This window comes from Macaca fascicularis, chromosome 12, assembly GCF_037993035.2.
Source record: "Macaca fascicularis isolate 582-1 chromosome 12, T2T-MFA8v1.1".
Lineage (NCBI taxonomy): Eukaryota > Metazoa > Chordata > Mammalia > Primates > Cercopithecidae > Macaca > Macaca fascicularis.
Window position 1 is genome coordinate 120701219 of NC_088386.1, and position 22227 is coordinate 120723445.

At 44.2% G+C, this 22227-nt stretch overlaps 1 protein-coding gene across 18 annotated transcripts in view; it reads right to left on the reverse strand.

Moving 5' to 3' along the window:
* Positions 1 to 6948: 6948 nt before the first annotated feature.
* Positions 6949 to 22227, reverse strand: part of DOCK10 (dedicator of cytokinesis 10) — a 280766-nt gene continuing 265487 nt past the window's right edge. For 13 of the 18 annotated variants that reach the window (XM_074010334.1, XM_065526527.1, XM_065526526.1 and 10 more), the window contains 7 exons: positions 21411 to 21557; positions 18159 to 18369; positions 16435 to 16625; positions 13863 to 13963; positions 13531 to 13669; positions 11080 to 11155; positions 6949 to 7693 (listed from right to left, as the gene is read on the reverse strand). In XM_074010334.1, coding sequence (XP_073866435.1) covers positions 7632 to 7693; positions 11080 to 11155; positions 13531 to 13669; positions 13863 to 13963; positions 16435 to 16625; positions 18159 to 18369; positions 21411 to 21557 — 927 coding nt within the window. In that variant the 3' untranslated portion in view covers positions 6949 to 7631. The remainder of the gene's footprint in view (positions 7694 to 11079; positions 11156 to 13530; positions 13670 to 13862; positions 13964 to 16434; positions 16626 to 18158; positions 18370 to 21410; positions 21558 to 22227) is intronic. The other 5 variants (XM_074010330.1, XM_074010332.1, XM_045368390.2 and 2 more) reach the window with 1 other exon arrangement.

Genomic DNA, 22227 nt, shown 5'->3' on the forward strand with positions numbered 1-22227 from the left:
AGTCTAGACTTGGTGCTGTGCATCCCAGCTGCTCCAGGCATGGCTAAAAGGGGCCAAGTTACAGCTCAGGCCTTCAGAGGGTGCAAGCCTCAAGTCTTGACAGCTTCTATGTGGTGTTGAGCCTGCCAGTGCACCAAAGTCAAGAACTGAGGTTTGGGAACCTCTGCCTAGATTTCAGAGGATGTATGGAAATGCCTGGATGTCTAGGCAGAAGTTTGGCCCTGGTGGTGGCAGCTGGGAGCAGTAGTGTCTGTGGGCAGGAAAGCCTGACCTCAAGGTGCATGGAAAATACATGGTAGTTCCTCTGCTGGGTGGGGAATTGCAGGGGTAGTGCTTGCTCCCAGTGGCTCTTGCCAGCTTGCTGGGTGTTGTAGCAGCAGCTGTGGGTGGGGGATGTCAGTGGGGCCAAAGGGGTATAGAGATATAGGGTCTGTTGGGACCTAAAGTAGAATGCCTTCTGGTGAGGGCTGGGTTTCCAGAATGGTGCTGTGCTGTAACTGCTTAGAACTATGGATGTGTGGGACCCAGTGTGAGCTCCCTCTCTGGATCAATGCTATTGAGCAATCTCCAAGCACCTCCTATGTTGGCCTGAGGGCCCATGACTGTCAAGCGGCCCTCCTGTGGCTATGATTGCAGAAGTCTGTGGTGGGAATGTGGACCACTGGGGGTCTCTCACTTACTGTTTGCCCACATTAGGGAGCTTCTCCAGGTTTCTAGATGCTCTGGGAGAGCAGGCTGCCTCACTTCCTTCTCCTTTGCCTTCCATGTTTGCTGTCACTTCTCTGTGGAATTCTGCTGTTCTATCTTAAATTATGTATTCAAAGTGTGATTATCTACTCACTATTTTGGTTCTTCTTTGTGAAGGAGGTGAGTACCAGATGCTTCTAGTTATCTGAAGCCCCTCCCAGATTGGCCTTTAAAACCCAGATTAATTTTTGTCATGCTCCATTTCAGGCAGATGACCTCCTGGTTAGAATGGGGCTGTGTTCTCTAAGTAGTCCCTGGATCTTCTAGTGAAGGCTCGGGACATGGCTGAGTGGATGTGCAGAGGACTGGCCTAGATGCCAGCTTTTGTCATTCCTTACACTTGTCTCCATTTGCTTAAAAAAATCGTGATCCTACATAAACTTTCTTACATTTGAAAACTTCTTTTATTAGTTTTACTCACATGCAGCTCTCTCAGTGGCTCTCAGACCTTGAATACTGTCTGAGCATCAGGTCTCACTGATGTCAGTTGCTTTGTAATTATGTAAGAAGATGGAATGAGTAGCTTGGATTGCTCATTGGAACTTGTCAATTCAGGACTATCATATGACATATATATATATACCACTCTACAAAGTACCCATATGTCCTCCTGCCTTTTTTTCTAACAACTCTTTCAGTAGCTATTATTTTCCCCTCTTAGAGATGAGGTTTAAAGAGTTTAAGTGATTGGCCCAAGGACATACTGATTTGAGCCTTGAGACCATTATCAGGTATGGTTCTTCATAACTTACTATGCCACCTAGATTTTAAATGAATATGTTTAGGACTGGCTTTAGGCCTAGATACAGGAGATGATTGCTCATGCAGTGAGATGATGAAGAGGGGGTATGGGTGGAGAAGAACTTCAGTGGTAGAGTAGCTGAAAACCTAGTATCACCCAAATCAGAAATTCATCCTCTTGGGTTAAAGATTGTCCTTTGAAGGTATTAATTTATCTCAGGACACCATAGCTCTTTTCCCTATAATCAGCCATTTGCATTCTAGTTTGAGCTGAATTAGTGTTAGTCTTGAGTAGGGTTCACAGGAGTGGCAAAGACACAGAAAATGGGCCACCATTCCTAACGCCAGTGCCCCGGACCTCATAAGATGCTCTAACCTCCTGGAGCAGAGGTGGCCTCACGTGCTCCTTCTCAACCCAGTGTTCAAGGAAACAAGTTCCTTTTGATTGGAGTTGGCATTTGAATTGGAGTCCCTTTGGAAACAAAAAAGGCACGGAGTGAGAAGGGGAGGGGGCTCTGTTTAACCAAGGCGGGCCTGGGTGGAGGCTGAGAAAGGACTGTGACAAGGTAATGGTAGGTAGCAGGTGACCGGAGAGGACAAGAATCTAACGGAGCTTGGAGCAAAGACGACTTGGGAAACTTCCAAATAAAAAGATCATGTTGTTAACAATTTTGCCTAAGTTTGCTCCTGCAGATAAACATATCCAGTATCAAATACTTCAGTGGCAAAACCCTGAGAACTGAAAAGAAGCCAAAATCCAGTAAACTCTGATATTTTCAAAAATAGTCCCTTGTAAAAGAGATTCAAGGACACTCATTCCTACAATGAAGTCTGGGCCCCTAATCCATCTTCCTCTGCTCCCCATTCCCTGCCCTAGCATTTTCTCTGGAACGACTCCATTCAACAGAACGTTGAGAATTTGACTCCAAAACTCTGAAGGGCAGGTCAATATGTCAAATCTTCAAGATTACAAAGATTAAGACACAATCTGCTTCAGGGAAGCCATGACAGGATTGGAAGAAAACACAGACAATGACATGATAACGGATGACATAACTAAGGAGAAGAGGGAGACGGGTGATGCAAGCAACACCTGCCAGTCATGGGCAGAGGATGGAAAATCCAGGCAAGCTAGGAACACAAGCAAAGCCTCAGGAGAACCTCCTGACTTAACCCACTCCCAAAAAGACAGGCTCTGAGGTGGAGATTTACATGCAAGATGTTTACAAAGCAATTTCCAGTGCTTCTTGGGAATTTGCTTAGAGGGAGGAGTTGAACTGTGAAGCAGTTGCAAGAGGCCTATTAGGAAGAGCTGTGGAACCAGGATGATTTTTAGAGCTGGGGCAATGAGCGCCTTTGTGCTTCTCATCCTCAACCAGTCATTGAAGTGAGCTTCCGCTGGGCTGATGATGTGACCTGGAGCAAGAGGGACTCAGCTGAGATCCACTGGGAGTCCACATAGCTGGGGAAACGGGGATCTCAGTTCTGAAGGAAGATCTAGATATGATTTCGCTGCATGCACTGTACATATGAATTAAGCTGGCTCCTGATGTGTATGGGTTAGATTTCCGTTCTGGGAGAAAAGGGAGGAAAGGACAGGAATGGTTTTTTGTTTTTTTTTTTTGAGATGGAGTCTTGCTCTGTCGCCCAGGCTGGAGTACAATGGTGAGATCTTGGCTCACTGCAAGCTCCACCTCCCGGGTTCAGGCCATTCTCCTGCCTCAGCCTCCTGAGTAGCTGGGACTATAGGTGCCTGCCACCTCGCCCGGCTAATTTTTTGTATTTTTAGTAGAGACGGGGTTTCACTGTGTTAGCCAGGATGGTCTCGATCTCCTGACCTCATGAATCACCCACCTCGGCCTCCCAAAGTGCTGAGATTACAGGTGTGAGCCACCACTCCCGGCCTGTTTTTTTTTTTTTTCCTCTTAAGTGAGCAGAACATTGCAGCTCTAGTGAAGGCTGCGCATAGGCAAGCAGATGGGATATGAAATTAGGAGGAAGGCAAGGGGCTCTCTGCAGAGAATCTTGAAGGCCAATCATGCCTACACTTCGTCATTTTCTCAACAAAATATATTAACATATAACATTTAATATATGGTATATAGTTTTTCACTGCTCTAAGTGTAGGGGTGGGGGATGTGGGGGCCACTTGTAATATGAGCAAATAATAACTTTGATTTAGTATCATTTTGTCACATTTGTTCTCAAAAGTTTCTTATTTCCTGACTGCTCATAGGAGTACTAAAATTCTATAATATATATATTTTTGGCTTTCTGGGGTTTGACTAATATAAGATGATAAATCATCCGCCTGCAAATATGGTGGACCCCCTTCTGCAGAGAGACCAGCGTTCAGGATTGTAAAAGCCAGGCCTTCCCAGCAATGTTCTCTCCATCTCCCTGTGACTACATCCCCAAGAAAGCTGTCATTAGGAAGGAAACATGGTGATTGGACCATTTGTATTGGTTTCTAAGTGAGTGTTAACACAGGACTAGAGATGTACTATATGAGGTTTAGATAATGGACACTCACTTGTAAGGTAATTGTCACCAAAAATAGGGGATTATGTTCATTTTTTATAGTCTGAGCATTTTGCACTTTGAAATGAGAATGAAAAGAGAAGTAGCTACTGAGCGGGATGATGAATGAATGAGGGGACAGAGCCAGGGCTGACATCCCAAGTATTAGATCCACGTATTCTGTGTTGGATCCTTTCCAGGGTAAATTATAGGGGAAGATGCCATTTGTCTTCTTTTCATCCTTTTCATCTGTAGAACTGGAAGAGTTACTACCATTTTTTATTGGGCTTATTTTGAGGAGTATTAATTTAACTTTATACAAAGATGAAAAAGAATATAAAATAAGAATTTGGTTTCTTGGCAATTCAAAATCAGGTCACTGTTTTACAAGGCTTTATCATCTGTACAGTAATTTTTTTAGGGGTAGCTAATTAGCGGAGGACCCAGTGGATTTTTTTATACCCAATATGTCTAAGAATCATGTGGGCCTGGGTACTGGACTCCACTCCTGGGGTTCTATTTCAGAAGTTCTTATGGCACAGAGAAGTATGCATCTTAACAGGTGTTTTATCTGATTCTGAAGCAAGTGGTCTTCTGTCCATGAGTGATTACTACAGTGAGATAGATAATAATAGTTTGTTTGAACTGGGGTCTAGACATGCCTATGGGATCTAGCCAGGAAATATAAATAAGAGGGGCTGCCTGGTATAAGTCGATTAGGGCTTGGTGCATATTGCTGCAAGCCGGAAAACACAAGTGGGGCAACAGTGTCTCAATTTTCACTTATTGTTGTGATGGGGGAGTGCGATTCCGATACTGCTAAATGGCCTGACCATTCAACAGATACCAGGGAGCTGGAAATCTATACAAAGTCTCCTAATATTTAAATGTTGACACCTAACTGAAATAAAATTAAGACTATGTGTTTGGCAGATAAAACATGCGTACTGGATTCCATCGCTAAGCAGCCAGTCTGATGCATCTGCTCTAGAGAAAGGAAGAAGTAAAAGGTGTTGGGATTGTGCAGGGTGAGTTTCAATGCTGTTAAGGCAGAGTGGTCTTAGGTGATTCTCTTTAGAGCAGTTGTATTTAAAATTCTTGTTCTGTGAACAGTGTCAGGGGCAAAACAGTGACGTTCTCAAAGATACTGTGGTTTGTGATGGAAAAATTAGAATATTTGGCACCTGACACAGGCACAAAGGTCTATTATTTTCAATTACTTCCTTGGAGATTTTTTGGGAAGATTTATTTTCAGATTTGGAGGCAACCCATTGCCAGCTATGTCCTGGGGGCATGGGAGATGGGTGGATTGGCATGGGCGAGAGGACTTGAGCCTACAGGAGGGAATTAGGTGGGAGATGATATCGGAGGCAGAGTCCTCCTGGGTGCCTGGAATAGTGATATCTAAGGTGGCCTAAAGCTACATACAGGGAAATTAAAAGACCTGAGATGCTGACCCAGACAGTCAGGAACCAAGAGAACTGGAGCCAGAATTAAGCTGGGAATAATGCTTTGGGCCAGAGCTCATCACAGGGCAATCTTTTCTAAATAAAGAAGTGAGATCTATTTAAGAAAAGAATAGTTAAAATGTGTCTTGAGGCCTGGCGCGGTGGCTCATGCCTGTAATCCCAGCACTTTGGGAGGCCGAGGCGGGCAGATCACGAGGTCAGGAGATTGAGATCATCCTGGCCAATATGGTGAAACCCTGTCTCTACTATAAGTACAAAAATTAGCCAGGCATGGTGGTGCATGCCTGTAATCCCAGCTACTCGGGAGGCTGAGGCAGGAGAATCGCTTGAACCTGGGAGGCAGAGGCTACAGTTAGCCGAGATCGTGCCATCACACTCCAGCCTGGGCACAGAGCAAGACTCTGTCTCAAAAAAATAAATAAACAAAATTTAAAAAAAGTGTCTTGAGGCATCAGAGTTCTCACCCAAAATATCTTTCTATCACTTCTGTGTACTCAACATTTAAATATGCATTCCAACCTCTCACCTCCCTCCTCACCATCAAGTACTGACATGGCCAAAGCAGAAATATGAACTCAGCTAAAGTCTCCTTCTTTGAGTCTGAGGCTTTGGAATGACTGCTGAAGGTGAATATGAAAATTAAATTCTCTAGCTTGCCTTCTGCACACCTAGAAGCAGCTCAGTTCAGGTCCATGGCAGGCAGTATTCGCTAGGGAAGGGAAGTGGGCCAGAGGGTGGAAAATGTCAGTGGTTCCCAAACCTGGGTCAGCACCTATCAGTCATAGCTCTGATAAGCTTATGACATGGCGGTAACAAACAATCTTGAATCGTAACACAGCAAAATGGTATTTCTCACTCAAGACTATATGACCAACAGGGTTAGCAGAGAGAGAGAGAGAGAGAGAGAGAGAGAGAGTGTGTGTGTGTGTGTGTGTGTGTGTGTGTGTCTTGCTCACTGTGATTACTTGGGTATTGAGGCTGACACAGTACGTCAAAGGTAAGTAAATCACGGCTTCAGGTACATCAGTAAGTACATCAGGGGAAGCGACTGGGAAGAACTACTTACTGGCTTTGAAGCCTCTGCCTGAAAGTAACACATGTTACTTCTGCCTACATTTCAATGGTTATAGCAAGTCACATGATCATGCTTGCCTTCAAAAGAGGCAGGAAAGTGCAATCCTACCACAAGGTTAGAGCAGAGAAATGGAACATTTGTGATCCCTCTGAGAACCTCCACAAACCTTAAGATTCGGATTCATTATATTTTCCCCAAGTCATTCTAAGTCTCTCTTATGTTTGGAAACCTCTGATCTACCCATTTCATCTTTGGAGGAACTTCTGAGCTGAGATGTGAGTCCTTTCTTGGCTTCTTGGCAAGGCATCCTAAGTATTGAGTGTAGATTTGCATTCAGTAGGTATCCAATGAACCGTTTTTCTCAGTAACGCACCCAGTCTTCAAGAGGAAACCAAATGCAAAGTAACCGTATTTTTTATTTCTATGAACAATAAAATACTTTCATAATTTCACATCCCATTGCTTTTAAGAGCACATATATTACAAATAAAGAAACTCCACAAACTTTAAAGATTAGTATTTATCAACACTTCTGTACACATACACAAATATTTTAATATAATGGTATCTGAAATGTTATTCATATATTTTTAGTACTGTCATAGTATTAACTAAAAAGGATCTTTTAAATTTGGTAAAAACCGTATATTTTACAATCTTTTATTTACATCTGAAATATGCTTAAATGTTACAAAAACATTCACTTTAACCTTTAAAATATGTGTACTAGGACTGGGGTACTGACCATACAATAACTGACAGCAAACTTAGGGTTTGCATTTGAGCTACACATTCACTGGAATTTCATGGCAAATACTCACCTTGGCTTGATCAACACTGCTCAAAGAAAAAAAAAAATTATACAAAATGTGCAAATTCAGAGATTGGCAAAATTCTGAAGCTTAGCGAGGTAAACAAAAATATTAACACCATGAAAACTTCAAATAAATTAAACCTGTCTTCCCCGAGATTAGCTGCAAATTCAGAAAGTTCTCTTAGAGGCGGGTCTGATGCAGCAGAGCCCTCAGACTTCAGCACTAGATGAGATGGAGACCGCGGGTAGGGCCGGAGTTGCTTTGCTAATTACTCGAGTGCAGGTTTGGTCCACTCCGCGCTTTGATGGGTCGTCCCTGCCCGTAATCTTAAAACAGGAAAAAACAACACAACAAAATAAAATAATGCAGAGGTTAATGTTAATATCCCAAACACAAAATTAAAACCCAGAATACAGGTTTTTATTCCCCACAGGGCAATTTATGCAAATTATGAAAAGACTCATATCAAAGTAGATCTAAAGAATTTTTCCCCAAGACGGTGTGCTGGCTTTAACTTTTGGTGAAAGTAAAAATAGTTTCACCATCATCTTCCGCTATCTGACATAAATTTATAAATGTTGGATGAAACTTACAAAATATATCTGAGTAATTCCAGGATTTTATTCTATTCTAAAAGGTTATCATTTATATTGTCAGCATGTGCCAAAAAAGGGGAAACATTAGAAACCTCATTTAAATGTTTGCATAAAAGGAAATACAGTAAATAAAAGTCTTGACCTGATTTTAATTTTGAAAATAATGTTAGTGTGCCTAAAAAATACTTTATCAGATTGATTCAAATAAGGATGTGTAAGCACAATAACAGCAGAAACTCCAGACACTTTAAAAATATATCTTTGTACAGAAGAGATTTCTGTACAAAGAATTGTGAAGATTTTTCCACTAACTTCACACATTGTCCCACTGTGCCATGACTACCATCTCTACTCTTCCAAGATAAAATCGCTACTTCTGTTCCCCAAAGAGCACTCAGCTGAGAGCATCCTATACTACCAATAAATTCTCCTTACGATCAATATCACAAAGCTCTGAATAAATAATCCGACTGATGATGTGTTCAAAGAGTAGACTCCAGGTGCAGTATACCTATGCTTGGCATCACACCAGATTGGGTCTGTTCCTTTCTCTGTATTTTACATTGGATACCCATCGTCACAGTTGACTTCAGTATGCTGTTATTCTTACTGAATGTTGAAACAGACTCCAAATGGGCATCTTACACTGATGCTTAATCTGAATGCTTATATGCATTCCTTTGGCCTCAAAGAAGCCTTTTATGTTTTTTTGCTATTTATTATAAACAGTATGGAATTTTGGCACCTATAAAAGCAATTATTGCCATGCGCGGTGGCTCACGCCTGTAATCCCAGCACTTTGGGAGGCCGAGGTGGGTAGATCACGAGGTCAGCAGATTGTGTCCGTCCTGGCTGACATGGTGAAACCCCGTCTCTACTAAAAATACAAAAAAATTAGCCGGGTGAGGTGGTGGGCACCTGTAGTCCCAGCTACTTGGGAGGCTGAGGCAGGAGAATGGCATGAACTCGGGAGGCGGAGCTTGCAGTGAGCCGAGATTGTGCCACTGCACTCCAGCCTGGGTGACTGAGCGAGACTCCGTCTCAAAAAAAAAAAAAAAAAAAAAAAAAAAAAAAAAAATTATTGCCTGCTGGTCAGTGACAACTCAAACTACTTTATCTCAACATCTCCATTTTACACAGTAGCATCCACTTTATCTTGTCTTGTCTCTTTCCTTATACTGAAGGTTCCTTCATTAACTAGATGTATTCAAAATACTCCCCAAGCTAATACTTTTCTAGACACTTTTCGAGTGAATTGCATATGTAGCTGAAACAGCAGAAGGACGAACATAACTACATTTTTTAGTTTTAATCATGGGGCTTTTACCTATTCCTGCATGTAAGCTGGGATCATTTTGGAGCACTGATACAATCTGAAAAAACAGCAATCATGTAGTTTTTTTTTTAGACGGAGTCTCCCTTTGTCACCCAGGTTGGAGTGCAGTGGCACGATCTCAGCTCACTGCAACCTCCGCCTCCTGGATTCAAGCGATTCTCCTGCCTCAGCCTCCCAAATAGCTGGAATTACAGGCACCTGCCACTACGCCCAGCTAATTTTTGTATTTTTAGTAGAGACGGGGTTTCACCATGTTGGCCAGGCTGGTCTCGAACTCCTGACCTCAGGCAATCTGCCTATCTCAGCCTCCCAAAGTGCTGGGATTACAGGTGTGAGCCACTGCGCCAGGCCTCACGTAGATTTTAAAACTAACTATGGGATTAAAGAAGTACGTAAACAACTGACAATGTTTTGTTAAAAGATTTATAGGAGCACTGTGACTTGACCAAGGACAAGGAAGTTTCCAGCCTCCTCAGACCCTTGCTGGTGCCCAGCTATCTGTGGTCATCAGACACTTCTTGATTTCAACCACTTTCTTTTCTCCTTGCCCTTAACTTAAAAAGCGCCTAAAATGTGTACTGAGTTAAGATGCCACGTTAGGATGCTGGATCACCATCTTCATGTTTGCTGGCTCTTTGAATAAACCTGCTTTTCCTCCCATCAACTCTCACTTCTAGCATTCAGCTTTTGAGCAGAGAGCAGCCAAATCTGGGTTTGCTTACACATAATTAATTCTATTTTTCTATTTCTTTTTTATATTTTGATGTCTAGCTATCCATTCTAATTGTTTCTTTTTTCTTTTTCTTTTTTTTTTTTTTTTTTTAAGACGGAGTTTTGCTCTTGTCACTCAGGCTGGAGTGCAATAGTATGATCTTGGTTCACTGCAACCTCTGCCTCCTGAGTTCAGTGATTCTCCTGCCTCAGCCTTCTGAGTAACTGGGATTACAGGCATGTGCCACCACACCCGACTAATTTTTTTTCTTTTTTGTATTTTTAGTAGTGACGGGGTTTCACCATGTTGGTCAGGCTGGTCTCGCACTCCTGACCTCAGGTGATCCAGCCACCTCGGCCTCCCAAAGTGCTGGGATTACAGGCGTGAGCCACTGTGCCCAGCCTGTTTCTATTTTCAAGTGTTCAATAGAATTTTTTTCTTCATTGTAATTTTATATGTACCTGTTTTCAGAATATGTGCATGAATAGATAGGTATGTGAAGGCATTCCGATAGATAGAGACCTAGGTGACAAATCCCCACTGAAGTTCAGAACCAGGAGGAGGTGTATCTTTCCTGTGGACAGATCTTTTTACAGATCTATTTCTATAACAAGGCCTGTGCAATCCATCAGTTTCTTTTCTTTGTGTCAGTTTCCACGAGGCATAGAGTCAAGTTTTGCTTCTTTTAGCAAAGGTTTCCTGGAAAAGAAATGATTTTTCTCTCCCCTTAAGCACCTGGTCCTTGTCTTTATATTTTTGTTTTAGCACTTTGGGGTATAGCATATCTTTGTTTTGGAAACAAATCAGCTCAAATATATTTTAAAAGTTGGAGTATGCATTTTCATTTTAAAAGCTACGTTGTTAACTTCAGTTTAAATCACTAGGCTTCCCCCCCCTCCCCGTGCCGTTGATCTACCTTGAAACGGAAATGGAATTGTTCTGATTAAATAAAAACTTAGAGAGTACTAGCTACTACGGAGGTGACTAGAGAAACTGAATGGCTAGGAAGAGAGGGGTACACCAGAAGGCCACAAAGGACAGAGTAGACATAAAGAAAGAAAAACATACCACTTTTGCTTACAGTACTGAGGGAAATACTAGACACAGAGGAACAGAAGCTGTATAAACACGGACCTTGACAGAGCTGCCAGGAAAAAAGAGAAAAAGCATTTTTGTCCAAAGTTTCTAGGTCAGATGTGATTGACAGTTGGAGACAAGCATTCCTTCACCACCTTCCCAAACTTTCAGATCCATCGTTTGTTCTTTTTATTTCACTCCCAGATTTATGATTTTCCCCATTCTATCAAGTCATCTCTCCTGAGTACTTAATTCCCATCACCCCTCAAGTAGCCCAAACCAATACTACCTCCATGAGGAATCCTATCTACGGCAATTCATTTTCTCCAATATAACTCGGTCAACCATTTCTTTCTCTAGCTACAATGGAGAGTTAAAAATCAAGATGGAAGAAGATGGAAAAAAAGAAAAGAAGCTAGATGGGAAATGCAATTAGAAAAAACAGATTCATACAACACACTTCATGGTTTGTGAATCGTATTGATGCCAGGCCATTTAAGGAAAACAAGGGAAATGCATATTCAGTGGGTGGCTACCATGTATGAAGCACTACTGGGAGGCTAATTCAAGTTCTGTCCCTCAGTTTTTCTGTAGAGAACACATCTAAGTCCTGGAGAGGAGCACAGGTGATGAGATGTGCAGGTAGAATGTGAGGGCATGGGGGGGGCACGGGTGCTGAGATGTGCAGGTAGAGCGTGGGGGTATGGCGGGGAGCACGGGTGCTGAGATGTGCAGGTAGAGTGTGGGGGTATGGCGGGGAGCACGGGTGCTGAGATGTGCAGGTAGAGCGTGGGGGTATGGTGGGGAGCACGGGTGCTGAGATGTGCAGGTAGAGCGTGGGGGTATGGTGGGGAGCACAGGTGCTGAGATGTACAGGTAGAGTGTGGGGGTATGGCGGGGAGCACGGGTGCTGAGATGTACAGGTAGAGTGTGGGCGTATGGCGGGGAGCACGGGTGCTGAGATGTGCAGGTGGAGCGTGGGGGTATGGGGGGGGCACGGGTGCTGAGATGTACAGGTAGAGTGTGGGCGTATGGCGGGGAGCACGGGTGCTGAGATGTGCAGGTAGAGCGTGGGGGTATGGTGGGGAGCACAGGTGCTGAGATGTACAGGTAGAGTGTGGGCGTATGGCGGGGAGCACGGGTGCTGAGATGTGCAGGTAGAGCGTGGGGGTATGGGGGGGCACGGGTGCTGAGATGTACAGGTAGAGTGTGGGCGTATGGCGGGGAGCACGGGTGCTGAGATGTACAGGTAGAGTGTGGGGGTATGGCGGGGAGCACGGGTGCTGAGATGTACAGGTAGAGTGTGGGGGTATGGCGGGGAGCACGGGTGCTGAGATGTACAGGTAGAGTGTGGGCGTATGGCGGGGAGCACGGGTGCTGAGATGTGCAGGTAGAGCGTGGGGGTATGGGGGGGCACGGGTGCTGAGATGTGCAGGTAGAGCGTGGGGGTATGGTGGGGAGCAGGGGTGCTGAAGTGCAGGTAGAGCGTGGGGGCATGGGGGGGCACGGGTGCTGAGATGTGCAGGCAGAGCGTGGGGGCATGGGGGGGCACGGGTGCTGAGATGTGCAGGTAGAGCGTGGGGGTATGGGGGGGCACAGGTGCTGAGATGTGCAGGTAGAGCGTGGGGGTATGGGGGGGCACGGGTGCTGAGATGTGCAGGTGGAGCGTGGGGGTATGGGGGGGGCACGGGTGCTGAGATGTGCAGGTAGAGTGGGGGGATGGGGGGGGCACGGGTGCTGAGATGTGCAGGTAGAGCGTGGGGGTATTTATGAATTCTAGGAACTCGGCCAGGAAGTAATATTTGGCTTTCAACCAGTTGATTTTTAGGCACCCAGAAAGTACTGAGATGACTGAATGCCCACATTTTGTGTGCAGCCTTACAGAACATGCTGTACACATCCGAGACATCACGGATGACTTGCTTATGGAGTGGGTGGTAGAGTTTTATCTGAATTCTGCACATCTGCAGGAGGCCCAGCCGCCACAGAGGCAGTCTTGGTAGCAAACAGCCATGACTAGTCTTGGGGTTCATCCTGAGTATAGTGCAGAGACCCCCTCAACTGTGGACTCCACATCACGGCCTTGGGGTTGTGCGGTCCTCAAACAGGGATGGCGGAGGGTGGCAGCAAACCCTCATGGGAATGCCACCCAGTGTTCCTCAGCATTTGATGGGACTCACATAGTCTAGAAAAACCAATGGTTCATGTGGACTGTGGAAAGTATCTGGATTCTCATAATCCTTTTCTATAGATTTTTTCCCCAACCTGACCTCTGCTTTGGGGCAAGAGGTGGTGTGCACAGGAGAGAAAATAGATCAGCAACATGGCGCTGATGCAGTGATTTCTGCAGCAAGAAAAGGGCCTCTTTCCTGTCCTTCTGGCATTGGGGGTGAAAGGGATTTTCTGTCCACTGATCGCGCATGTGCACCAAGGAGCGCTTACCTGCTCATTCATGATAGTGGAGAGTTCGCTGAGCATGTCCTTGTAGTGGGACCTCAGTTCTTCCTGGTACTCCAGCTGGTCCTCTTTGATGAGGCGCTCATTCACGTCAAGGGCCTGCCCACATGCATCTGCAAATTGCCTTTAGCAACAGCATTAAACAAATTAAAAACCAGTCCTTGCAAGTAGCATTGAGTTCAGTGACTGAGTTCAGAGTCAGGCTGCTGATGGACTCTGCCACCTCAGTGAGTTTTGGTGTGATGGATTCTTGGGGGATTGAGGACTCCCTGTCTGAGGAAGTTCAAGGAAGAACATTCCAACAAAGAGAAGCTTACCTGAAGATCTCCTTCAAAAGCTTTACTTGGTTGTCAGGGTACTTCTTTGCATTGGTTTCTTCAAGAAAAGCTCGTGCATAGGCCATTGGCCCGGCATTAACCTGTTGAGAAGAGAATTGGTGGAGGAAGAGCTACCTTCTGCATGGAAGGAGTAGCAACTGTGCACCAATGGTGTGGTACCCCGATCTCACACCCTGCCTTCTAGTCCACTCATTTGTATACCTGACTTAGTTGCCGTCCTCCAACTTGTCAATAAAGCATGAGTCTGAGCTCTACCTTTCATTGACAAACTTCCTAAACTTCAGTCCTTTGCCAATCCTTCCATTTTTTTTTTTGCCATATCTGCACATTACCTGAACTGCTGTTTTTTTTTTCTTCATTGTTTTCTTTGTTGGAGACAGGGTCTCACTCTGTTGCCCAGGCTAGAGTGCAGTGGCATGATCACTGCAGCTTCAAACTACTGGGCTCAAGTAATCCTCTCGCCTCAGCCTCTCAAGTAGCTGGGACTACAGGTGTTTGCTGCCATGCCTGGCTAATTTTTTTAAAAAAGTTTTTCTAGAGATGGGGACGGTCTCACTACATTGTCCTGGCTAGTCTCGAACTCTTGGCCTCAAGCAATCCATCCGCCTCGGCCTCCCAAAGTGCTGGGATTACAGGTATGACCCACCCACCGAATCTGCCGTTTTCTTAATAGCTTTTAAAACTAGACTCACTTCTAGTAACTCCAGGATATTTATTTAAATTGAACATTTGTGAAATCAAATGTTTGAAGTGCTAGTTTTTCTCTATTAACACTCAGATAAACACATACTACTTTGAAGGGATAACCCACAGTGGTGGTGGTGTGGGCACTGCCCCGGAATCACTGTTTCACTGGCTTCCATTTCATGGTCTGGCTCAAGGAGGCATTTATCAGATTTGCTGAATGAATGCACAATGGGTTCAGTTCATGCTCATGCACATGGATGGCCTCACTTGTGCAGGAGTCCAAATCCTTTAGTGCATAGAAGCTTTTAATGTGGCTGTCAGGCTTGGGAAGGAAAAAGGTAAAAGAAGAAGGAAGCTGACTTCAGGGGCCTGTGACCAGCAGGCATGGCCAGTGTGGCAGATGCAATCACTGATACTGGGTGTACCATCTTTTGCTTCTTCAGATCCAATCTCCACTTCCCTCCACTCAGCTGTGTGCCTAGGGAAGTCATCCTGCATGGGAGGGGACCATGGCTCTCATGCTTTCTGGCCTTCTCGGCCCATGGGGGACACAGACAAGGGAGGTAGGGAAGGGAAGAGTGTGGTCAGTGTCAGGATCAGTAGCATTAATTTTTCCTTTGGCTTTTTCTTTCTTTCTTTTTTTTTATTTTTTGAGATGGAGTCTTGCTCTGTCACCCAGGCTGGAGTGCAATGGTGCGATCTCAGTTCACTGCAACCTCCACCTCCCAGGTTCAAGCAATTATCCTGCCTCAGCTTCCCAAGTAGCTGGGATCACAGGCGTGTGCCACCACACTTGGCTAATTTTTGTATTTTTAGTAGAGGTGGGGTTTCACCATGTTGGCGAGGCTGGTCTCGAACTCTTGACCTCAAGTGATCCATCCGCTTCAGCCTCCCAAAGTGCTGGGATTACAGGCATGAGCCACTGTGTCCAGCCTTCTTTGGCTTTTAGGCTCCAGTACAGCTGTGCAGGGTGCTACTACTGATCTTCCTTTATTTTAAAATTTAATACTTTGTTCCTTATGAATACTTAGGATCAATTTATTAATACAATAAATAAAAATTCATGCCTTATTCCTGAGTTACTTGGGGCTTCCTTTAATTTTGTGCCCGAGGTGAGTGCCTTACTCACCTCACCTGCCTGGCTCTGGTCAGAGTACTAGGCCCCAGGCTTCCTGCTTGCAGAAGCCTCCCTATCACCAGCTGAAGCCCCTCCTGTCTACTTGTCTGTCATGAGACGCACCTCTCAGCTCCCCTGTCTGCTTCCACTAACCCTCCTCTGCTTGCATCTTCAGGTCTAGGCTGGTCACACCGCCTGAGTGCTGCCAGTCCCTGTGCCAGCCCTTTCTGGCTTTCCCAAATGCCGCACACACTTTTGGGAACAGTTTATTTACTCTATCCTCCTCAATCACTCACTGAGCATGCCAGCTGCTTCCTGTCACAGCTCTGCCAGACAGATAAACATGTATGCACCTTTTATGAACTAGTAATCATTCTTTTTTGGATTTGTTTCGGAACGATTTTTTAAGGCCCTTAATGACAAATGTGTACAAGAATGTGGTGTTTCTTCATTTGTTAATTCATTTGTTAGTATACAGATATAGGACACAGTTATCCATAGAAGATGGGATAGCAGAGTGGAGGAAGAATACATTTTATTTCAGCTAAACCTAAGAAAGAGAGATCTACAGGTTTCGAGTAACGTTAATGCACATTGACAACTCGAAGCAATTTTAAAGACCCAGATAAAGGTGTTCTCACAAACAGAAAAATGTTTCTTATATTCTTTGTAAACAAAGTTCCCAGGGCATTTTCCACCCAGTTTCATTGGCCATGTGCATCTCAGCCCTGGGCAATGCTTACTCACCTTCACGCTGACACTTCCTTGCAGTTTGAGCTGCAGTCTGATCATGTCCACTTCTTCCATTGTGCAAAGCTGATTAAGCTCAGAAACCTTCTTGGACATCTCGTCAATTGCCACTTCAATTGGATTCAGTTCTGTGCTCGATTGGCTAACGACTTGTATTCTCTTCTTCACGTAGGGGAACAGGTGACTCGCTGCACAAAAGCCATACAAAAGGGATTTCAAGGTTGAGGATTAGTGAAGAGTCAAGGGTTTCCCTGAAGGACCAGAGAATCACCTATCATTTCACAGCACATGGCACCTTCCATTCTGCATGCTTTTCATGCGTGGGAATTACTTTTTCTGCTAGGTGCCATCCTCTCTCATACCTCTTAGCTTTTGCCCAAACTCCTTTGACCTGTTGTGCTCTTCTGCCTCCACTGCTAACAGGCCCTCATTCTCAGGGCTGTTTTAGGCCTTTAGATTTTTTTTCTTTTTTTTTGAGATGGAGTCTCACTGTGTCGCCAGGCTGGAGTGCAGTGGCACGATCTTGGCTCACTGCAATCTCTGCCTTCCGGGTTCAAGTGATTCTCCTGCCTCAGCCTCCCAAGTAGCTAGGACTACAGGTGTACACCACCATGTCCAGCTAATTTTTGTATTTTTAGTAGAGATGGGGTTTCACCATGTTGGCCAGGATGGTCTTGATTTCTTGACCTCATGATCCATCCACCTTCGCCTCCCAATGTGCTGGGATTACAGGCGTGAGCCACCGCACCCAGCTAGCCTTTAGAATTTCGAAACACTGAAAAGATTAAAGCTTCCACAGCAAATTGTAATTCATATAAAAACTATACTAACCCACAATACAGAATGCCTAAATATATGCCAAATAGTATATATTGATACAGCTTTGTTGTGGCTTTTTTATTTCAAAAGTTTTGGATACATTTGCTGAAGGCAGATGCTTGTCACAGTTTAGACGTCAGTGCTATGGACAGGCTGTAGCCTAATCCGAGATGGCCCAGTTCTCAAAGCGGGTTACTGACCATTTCCTCCAGAATGCCCTTGCTCACCTTGCAGCCAGCCTTAGGAGCCCCCACGGGTGCTCTTGTTTCATTTCTCATGCTCTGCTCACCTGAAATTCTTGCCTTACTTGGTTCTTTCTCCCACCAGACTGTGAGCACCTTGAGGGCAAGAATCATGTTTCATTTGCGTTGCCAGTACCTAGAACAGTGCCCAGCCCCTAGTAGGGCCTCATTAAATGTGTGTTGAGGAAATGAAAGGATGACTAGCTCATAGCATGGATCTAGAGAGCGCATGGAGGGATACTGGAGATCCACATCTGCATTAGCTCTACAGATGAAGAATCTGAATCCCAGAGTGGTGGTTTAGAATGTCGCCCCAAAGCACACGATGAGAGCTGCTAACCCTGAAACACTTGAAGGTAGACTTAGAGGAAAGTTCAGAGTGCCTTGTGCCTTTCCCAAGGCACTGACCCCATGACCCTTCACACTTACAACCTAAAGGGAACAGGTATGCAAAGCAACTCTTTTGACAATTTCTCCTCTGGTTGACTTCTGTTAATAGAGAATAAAGAGATGGAAATCTCTTCTTGGCAAACGTTTCCAAGTTAGCACATTTTGAGTACTTCTCTGCAGGACTGAAATAACTCTTGATTCCTACTGATCCAGCCCTATGTTCCTGTGCTGGAACAGGTGCACACATGTGGCCCGGCTGCCTGCACCTACTTGTCAGGATTGTCCGTCGCTTGCACTGCTCCGCCACTCCACCGTGCTTCTTGCCCGACAGCGTGAAGGGCGTCTCGAAGACAAAGCGGTTGATGTTGTGGTGCATTTCGAAATCTGTCTTCCGGTCTTCGACTTCCTTTTCCTCAAAGAATGGCGTGACATAGGTCACCTGGATGTAGGCATATTTGGGGTCCAAATCCTTGGGGTTTACCTGTGTTAACAGATTATGGGCAAAGTGAGTGGTGTGCCCTGGAGTGCTCCTGAAAGCAGGAAGCTCCCATTCCCTCAGCTTGCATACCAACGAGGCTGTGCCTCTCCCCTTGGAGAAAAATAGGCAGTCACATCATATCAGAGCTAGGCAGGATCACAGAGAGAATAAAGGTTGGACTGCACCTGAGCAGCCTGGCCTGTAGAGGGGGGATTGGAGCCAGCTCACCAAGTAGCTGAGGCTCTTCCAGATGTGCCTGGTTGTGGCATGTTATTTAGTCCTTTATTTTCTCTCTTCGCTGTAATGAATGTTCAATCACCTTTGTCTGGAATGCAAACTTCTTTTATTTCTTAATTTTATTCATTATTATTGTTATTATTTTTTGAGACAGGGTCTTGCTCAGTCTCCTAGGCTGGAGTGCAGTGACATGATCTCGGCTCAGTGCAACCTCCGCCTCCTGGGTTCAAGTGATTTTCCTGCCTCAGATTCTCTAGTAGCTGAGATTACAGGCATGTGCCAACACACCTAGCTAATTTTTGTATTTTTAGTACAGAGGGTGTTGAGAGATCTGTCGTCTAGGCCTCCCAAAATGCTGGGATTGCAGCCATGGGCCACTGCACCCAACCCTAGAATGCAAGCTTCTTGACAGTATTTCAAATGAAAACTTTTAAAAAATATATTTTGGTCCCTCTATGATTTTACCCATGTATCTAGACTGGGGCCACTGGCTTTGGGCTTGTGGCAAGGAGGGAGGTTCCTTGTTTTATTTAGCAGATTAGCTGAGGAGCCTATTACATGATTGCGAAATTTTGTAGTTTTAATGTCAGGATCCTTCTCTAATCTGTAACAAGTCATCCTACGCATTTTTAAAAAATTCAACTCTGCTTTGGGGAGTGAGTTTGACAAATAGCAAGGAAGACAGGCTGGGGGTACTAAGAAAATCCAGGAAATCACACTTGCTCTCCTTTGGAGTTGGAAGAGATGGCGTTCTCAGCTTCTTTTCTAATGAAACCTCAAAGAATTTAAAAAATTCTTCCAGTTTTCTCCATCTGTCTACCCATCCGCTGCCTATCCAGTCCCAGAGATTTGAGGGACCTCCTGAATTTATTTGTAATGCTACTACTAATTACACTATAAGGTGGGTATAATTGTAACCATTTTACAGATCAAAAATAGAGATTTAGAGTGACCAACTAATTTCTCTAAGATTATCAGCTGATAGGTGGTGGGATGGTAGAATGAAGACTCAAGTTGTTCTGATACCAAATTTGGCATTTTCTCATCCCCCACGCTGCCCCAGGAACTCTGTGCATACTTTCTACTTTGGAGAGCCAGTAACACAGTAGTTCCAGCTGCCTGCCTTTCTGGGGAAGGTGACTGTAGCCATCAAGCTGAGAAGGAGAATGATGAACGCACTCACAAAAATTTCTGCCCAGACTCAGGGATTTCATGCCCAGATGCCTCCAAACTTGAGTTTGTAAAAGAGGACAGAAAAAAAAAAAAAAAAAGAAAGAAAAGACTTGTATAGCCCAATAGGACTGTATGCCATTGGGCAAAAACCATCTTTTCCAGCTCCATCTTCTGCCACACTCTTCTATCCAACCTGTGTTTCAAAGGCCTGCCATTCTCTACACATATCTCCCTCTTTCATTCCTCCCCATCATTGCATGTGCTGGGCTTCTCAGCATGCCCTTTGCTTCCAGCAAACTAACTCAAACATCATCCCTTCTATGTAATGCTGCCCAACCAAGAATGAGCTGTTAAGAGAGGTCCCCTGCCCTGAGCTTTCCTTGTACAACTTGGACTTTGACTCTCTGGTGATACTTGATTGTAATCTATTTAATTGGCTGTTTGCACAGGTCCTTCTCTTCTTAGCCCCATGTGAACTGTGAGCTCCAGAAGGAAGAGACCCTGTGTGCCTCATCTCCAGTTCTGGGCTTGGCATTCAGTAGGCATTTGATAGAGGTTGCCTAACTGAACAAGAGTGTATAAGAAGATGCTGAGTAATCTAAGAGAAGAGGTAAGTATTTGCTTTCAGGAGCCAAGAGGAGGGTAACTGAATGTTCAAAGGTTAATGTAATGTAACTGGCAAGTCTGCCTCTATTATAGGGGACAGCTTTCAAAATTGGTGTGGCCTACTGTGATGGTTAATATTAAATGTCAACCTGATTGGATTGAAGGATGCAAAGTATTGTTCCTGGGTGTGTCCATTGAGGGTGTCGCTAAAGGAGATTAACATTTGAGTCAGTGAACTGGGTGGGAGAGGCAGACCTGCTCTCAATCTGGGTGGGCACCATCTAATCAGCTGCCAGTACAGCCAGGATGGGGATGTGCAAGGACTAGACTGGCTAAGTCTCTGACCTCCATCTTTCTCCTGTGCTGGATGCTTCCTGCCTTCTAACATCAGACTCCTCCAAGTTCTTCAGCTTTTGGACTCCTGGACTTACACCAGTGATCTGCGAGGGGCTCTCGGGCCTGCAGCCACAGATTGAATGCTGCACTGTCAACTTCCTTACTTTTGATGCTTTGGGACACAAGACTGGTTTCCTTGCTCCTCCGCTTGCGGATGGCCTATTGTGGGACTTCACCCTGTGATCGTGTGAGTCAATATTCCTTAATCAACTCCCTTTCATATATACATCTATTCTATTAGTCCTGTTCCTCTAGAGAACCCTGATTAATACGCCTAGGAAGACTTCCCTGACAATAAATATTTTCAATTTGCTGTTTTCTCCAGTTCCACCACTGAGCCCAATTACTTTAAGGCTTTGATTGCTATTCAAATGCAAATAACCAATGGAGACATAGAGAATTTACTAAGATCTTTTTAAAAGTTACCCAAATAAACACATATAATGTTTTTGACTCTTCTCCCCTCAAATTACTAACCAACTAACCAACCAATAGGCAAACAAGCAAAACATCTAAAATCGTTTTAGTAGTTTACTTTGCATCATCAGGCAGAAAATGAAAACTTAATGTGGTTAAAGAATAAAAAACTCAGTCAATTGTTAGCACTTGCATGAAAACTGATTTTCCTCTACCTTGTTGGAATCCTGGATTATCTTCACATTGTCTGCTCCAAATTTATCTGCATAGAGCTTGAGGAGTCTTTGGGAAATCTCGGACAGACCTGTCAGCTTAGGCTCTTTATAAATATACTCTTTACCTTCTTCTTCTTCAAAAAAGCCCTATGGAACATAATGAACCACCAATTTTATTAGAGAATGCTAGTCATAAATCAAAAGCAAAACAAAAAGCCATTTACTTAAAAAATATATACAGTTTTTGGTTGTCATCCAATCCATTGGTTAACACCCTATAACATTCAAAATCAGAGAAAACACAGTGAAGAAAATAAAATATCATCTTATAATCAGACATTAATGTAAATATTTCCTAGCCAGGCCAAAGAAACTCATGAAATATCTTGCAAATACTGTTTTCTCTATTTGTAGAACTCAATGGTACTACCTACTTGCATATATTTTGGGGGAAGCATGCCCTCTTGTGGTAGCTTGGGGTAGAACATGAAATATGGAGCAATTTTTTGCAGCAAAGAGCAGTCAGTATCCTTTTTAATAAGATCTTCTATAAGTCTTTGAAACTAACATAGGAAATGTGTACGGCATGTAAAGCTATTTAAATGGGCTGACGTGCATCCCACATAATCTTCGATGAAAAATCACAAGACTTTATATAGTTGTCGTAACAGAAATTACATGTGTTATGCTCCCAAGTACTGCTATTTAAAAAATAACTTTACGTCAACATGACTTCAGGGACCTGCTGAAACTTAGCTATATGTAACTTAATCATGCAATCTACCTTACTAAGAGATCTTTTACATTCTTGAAAAGG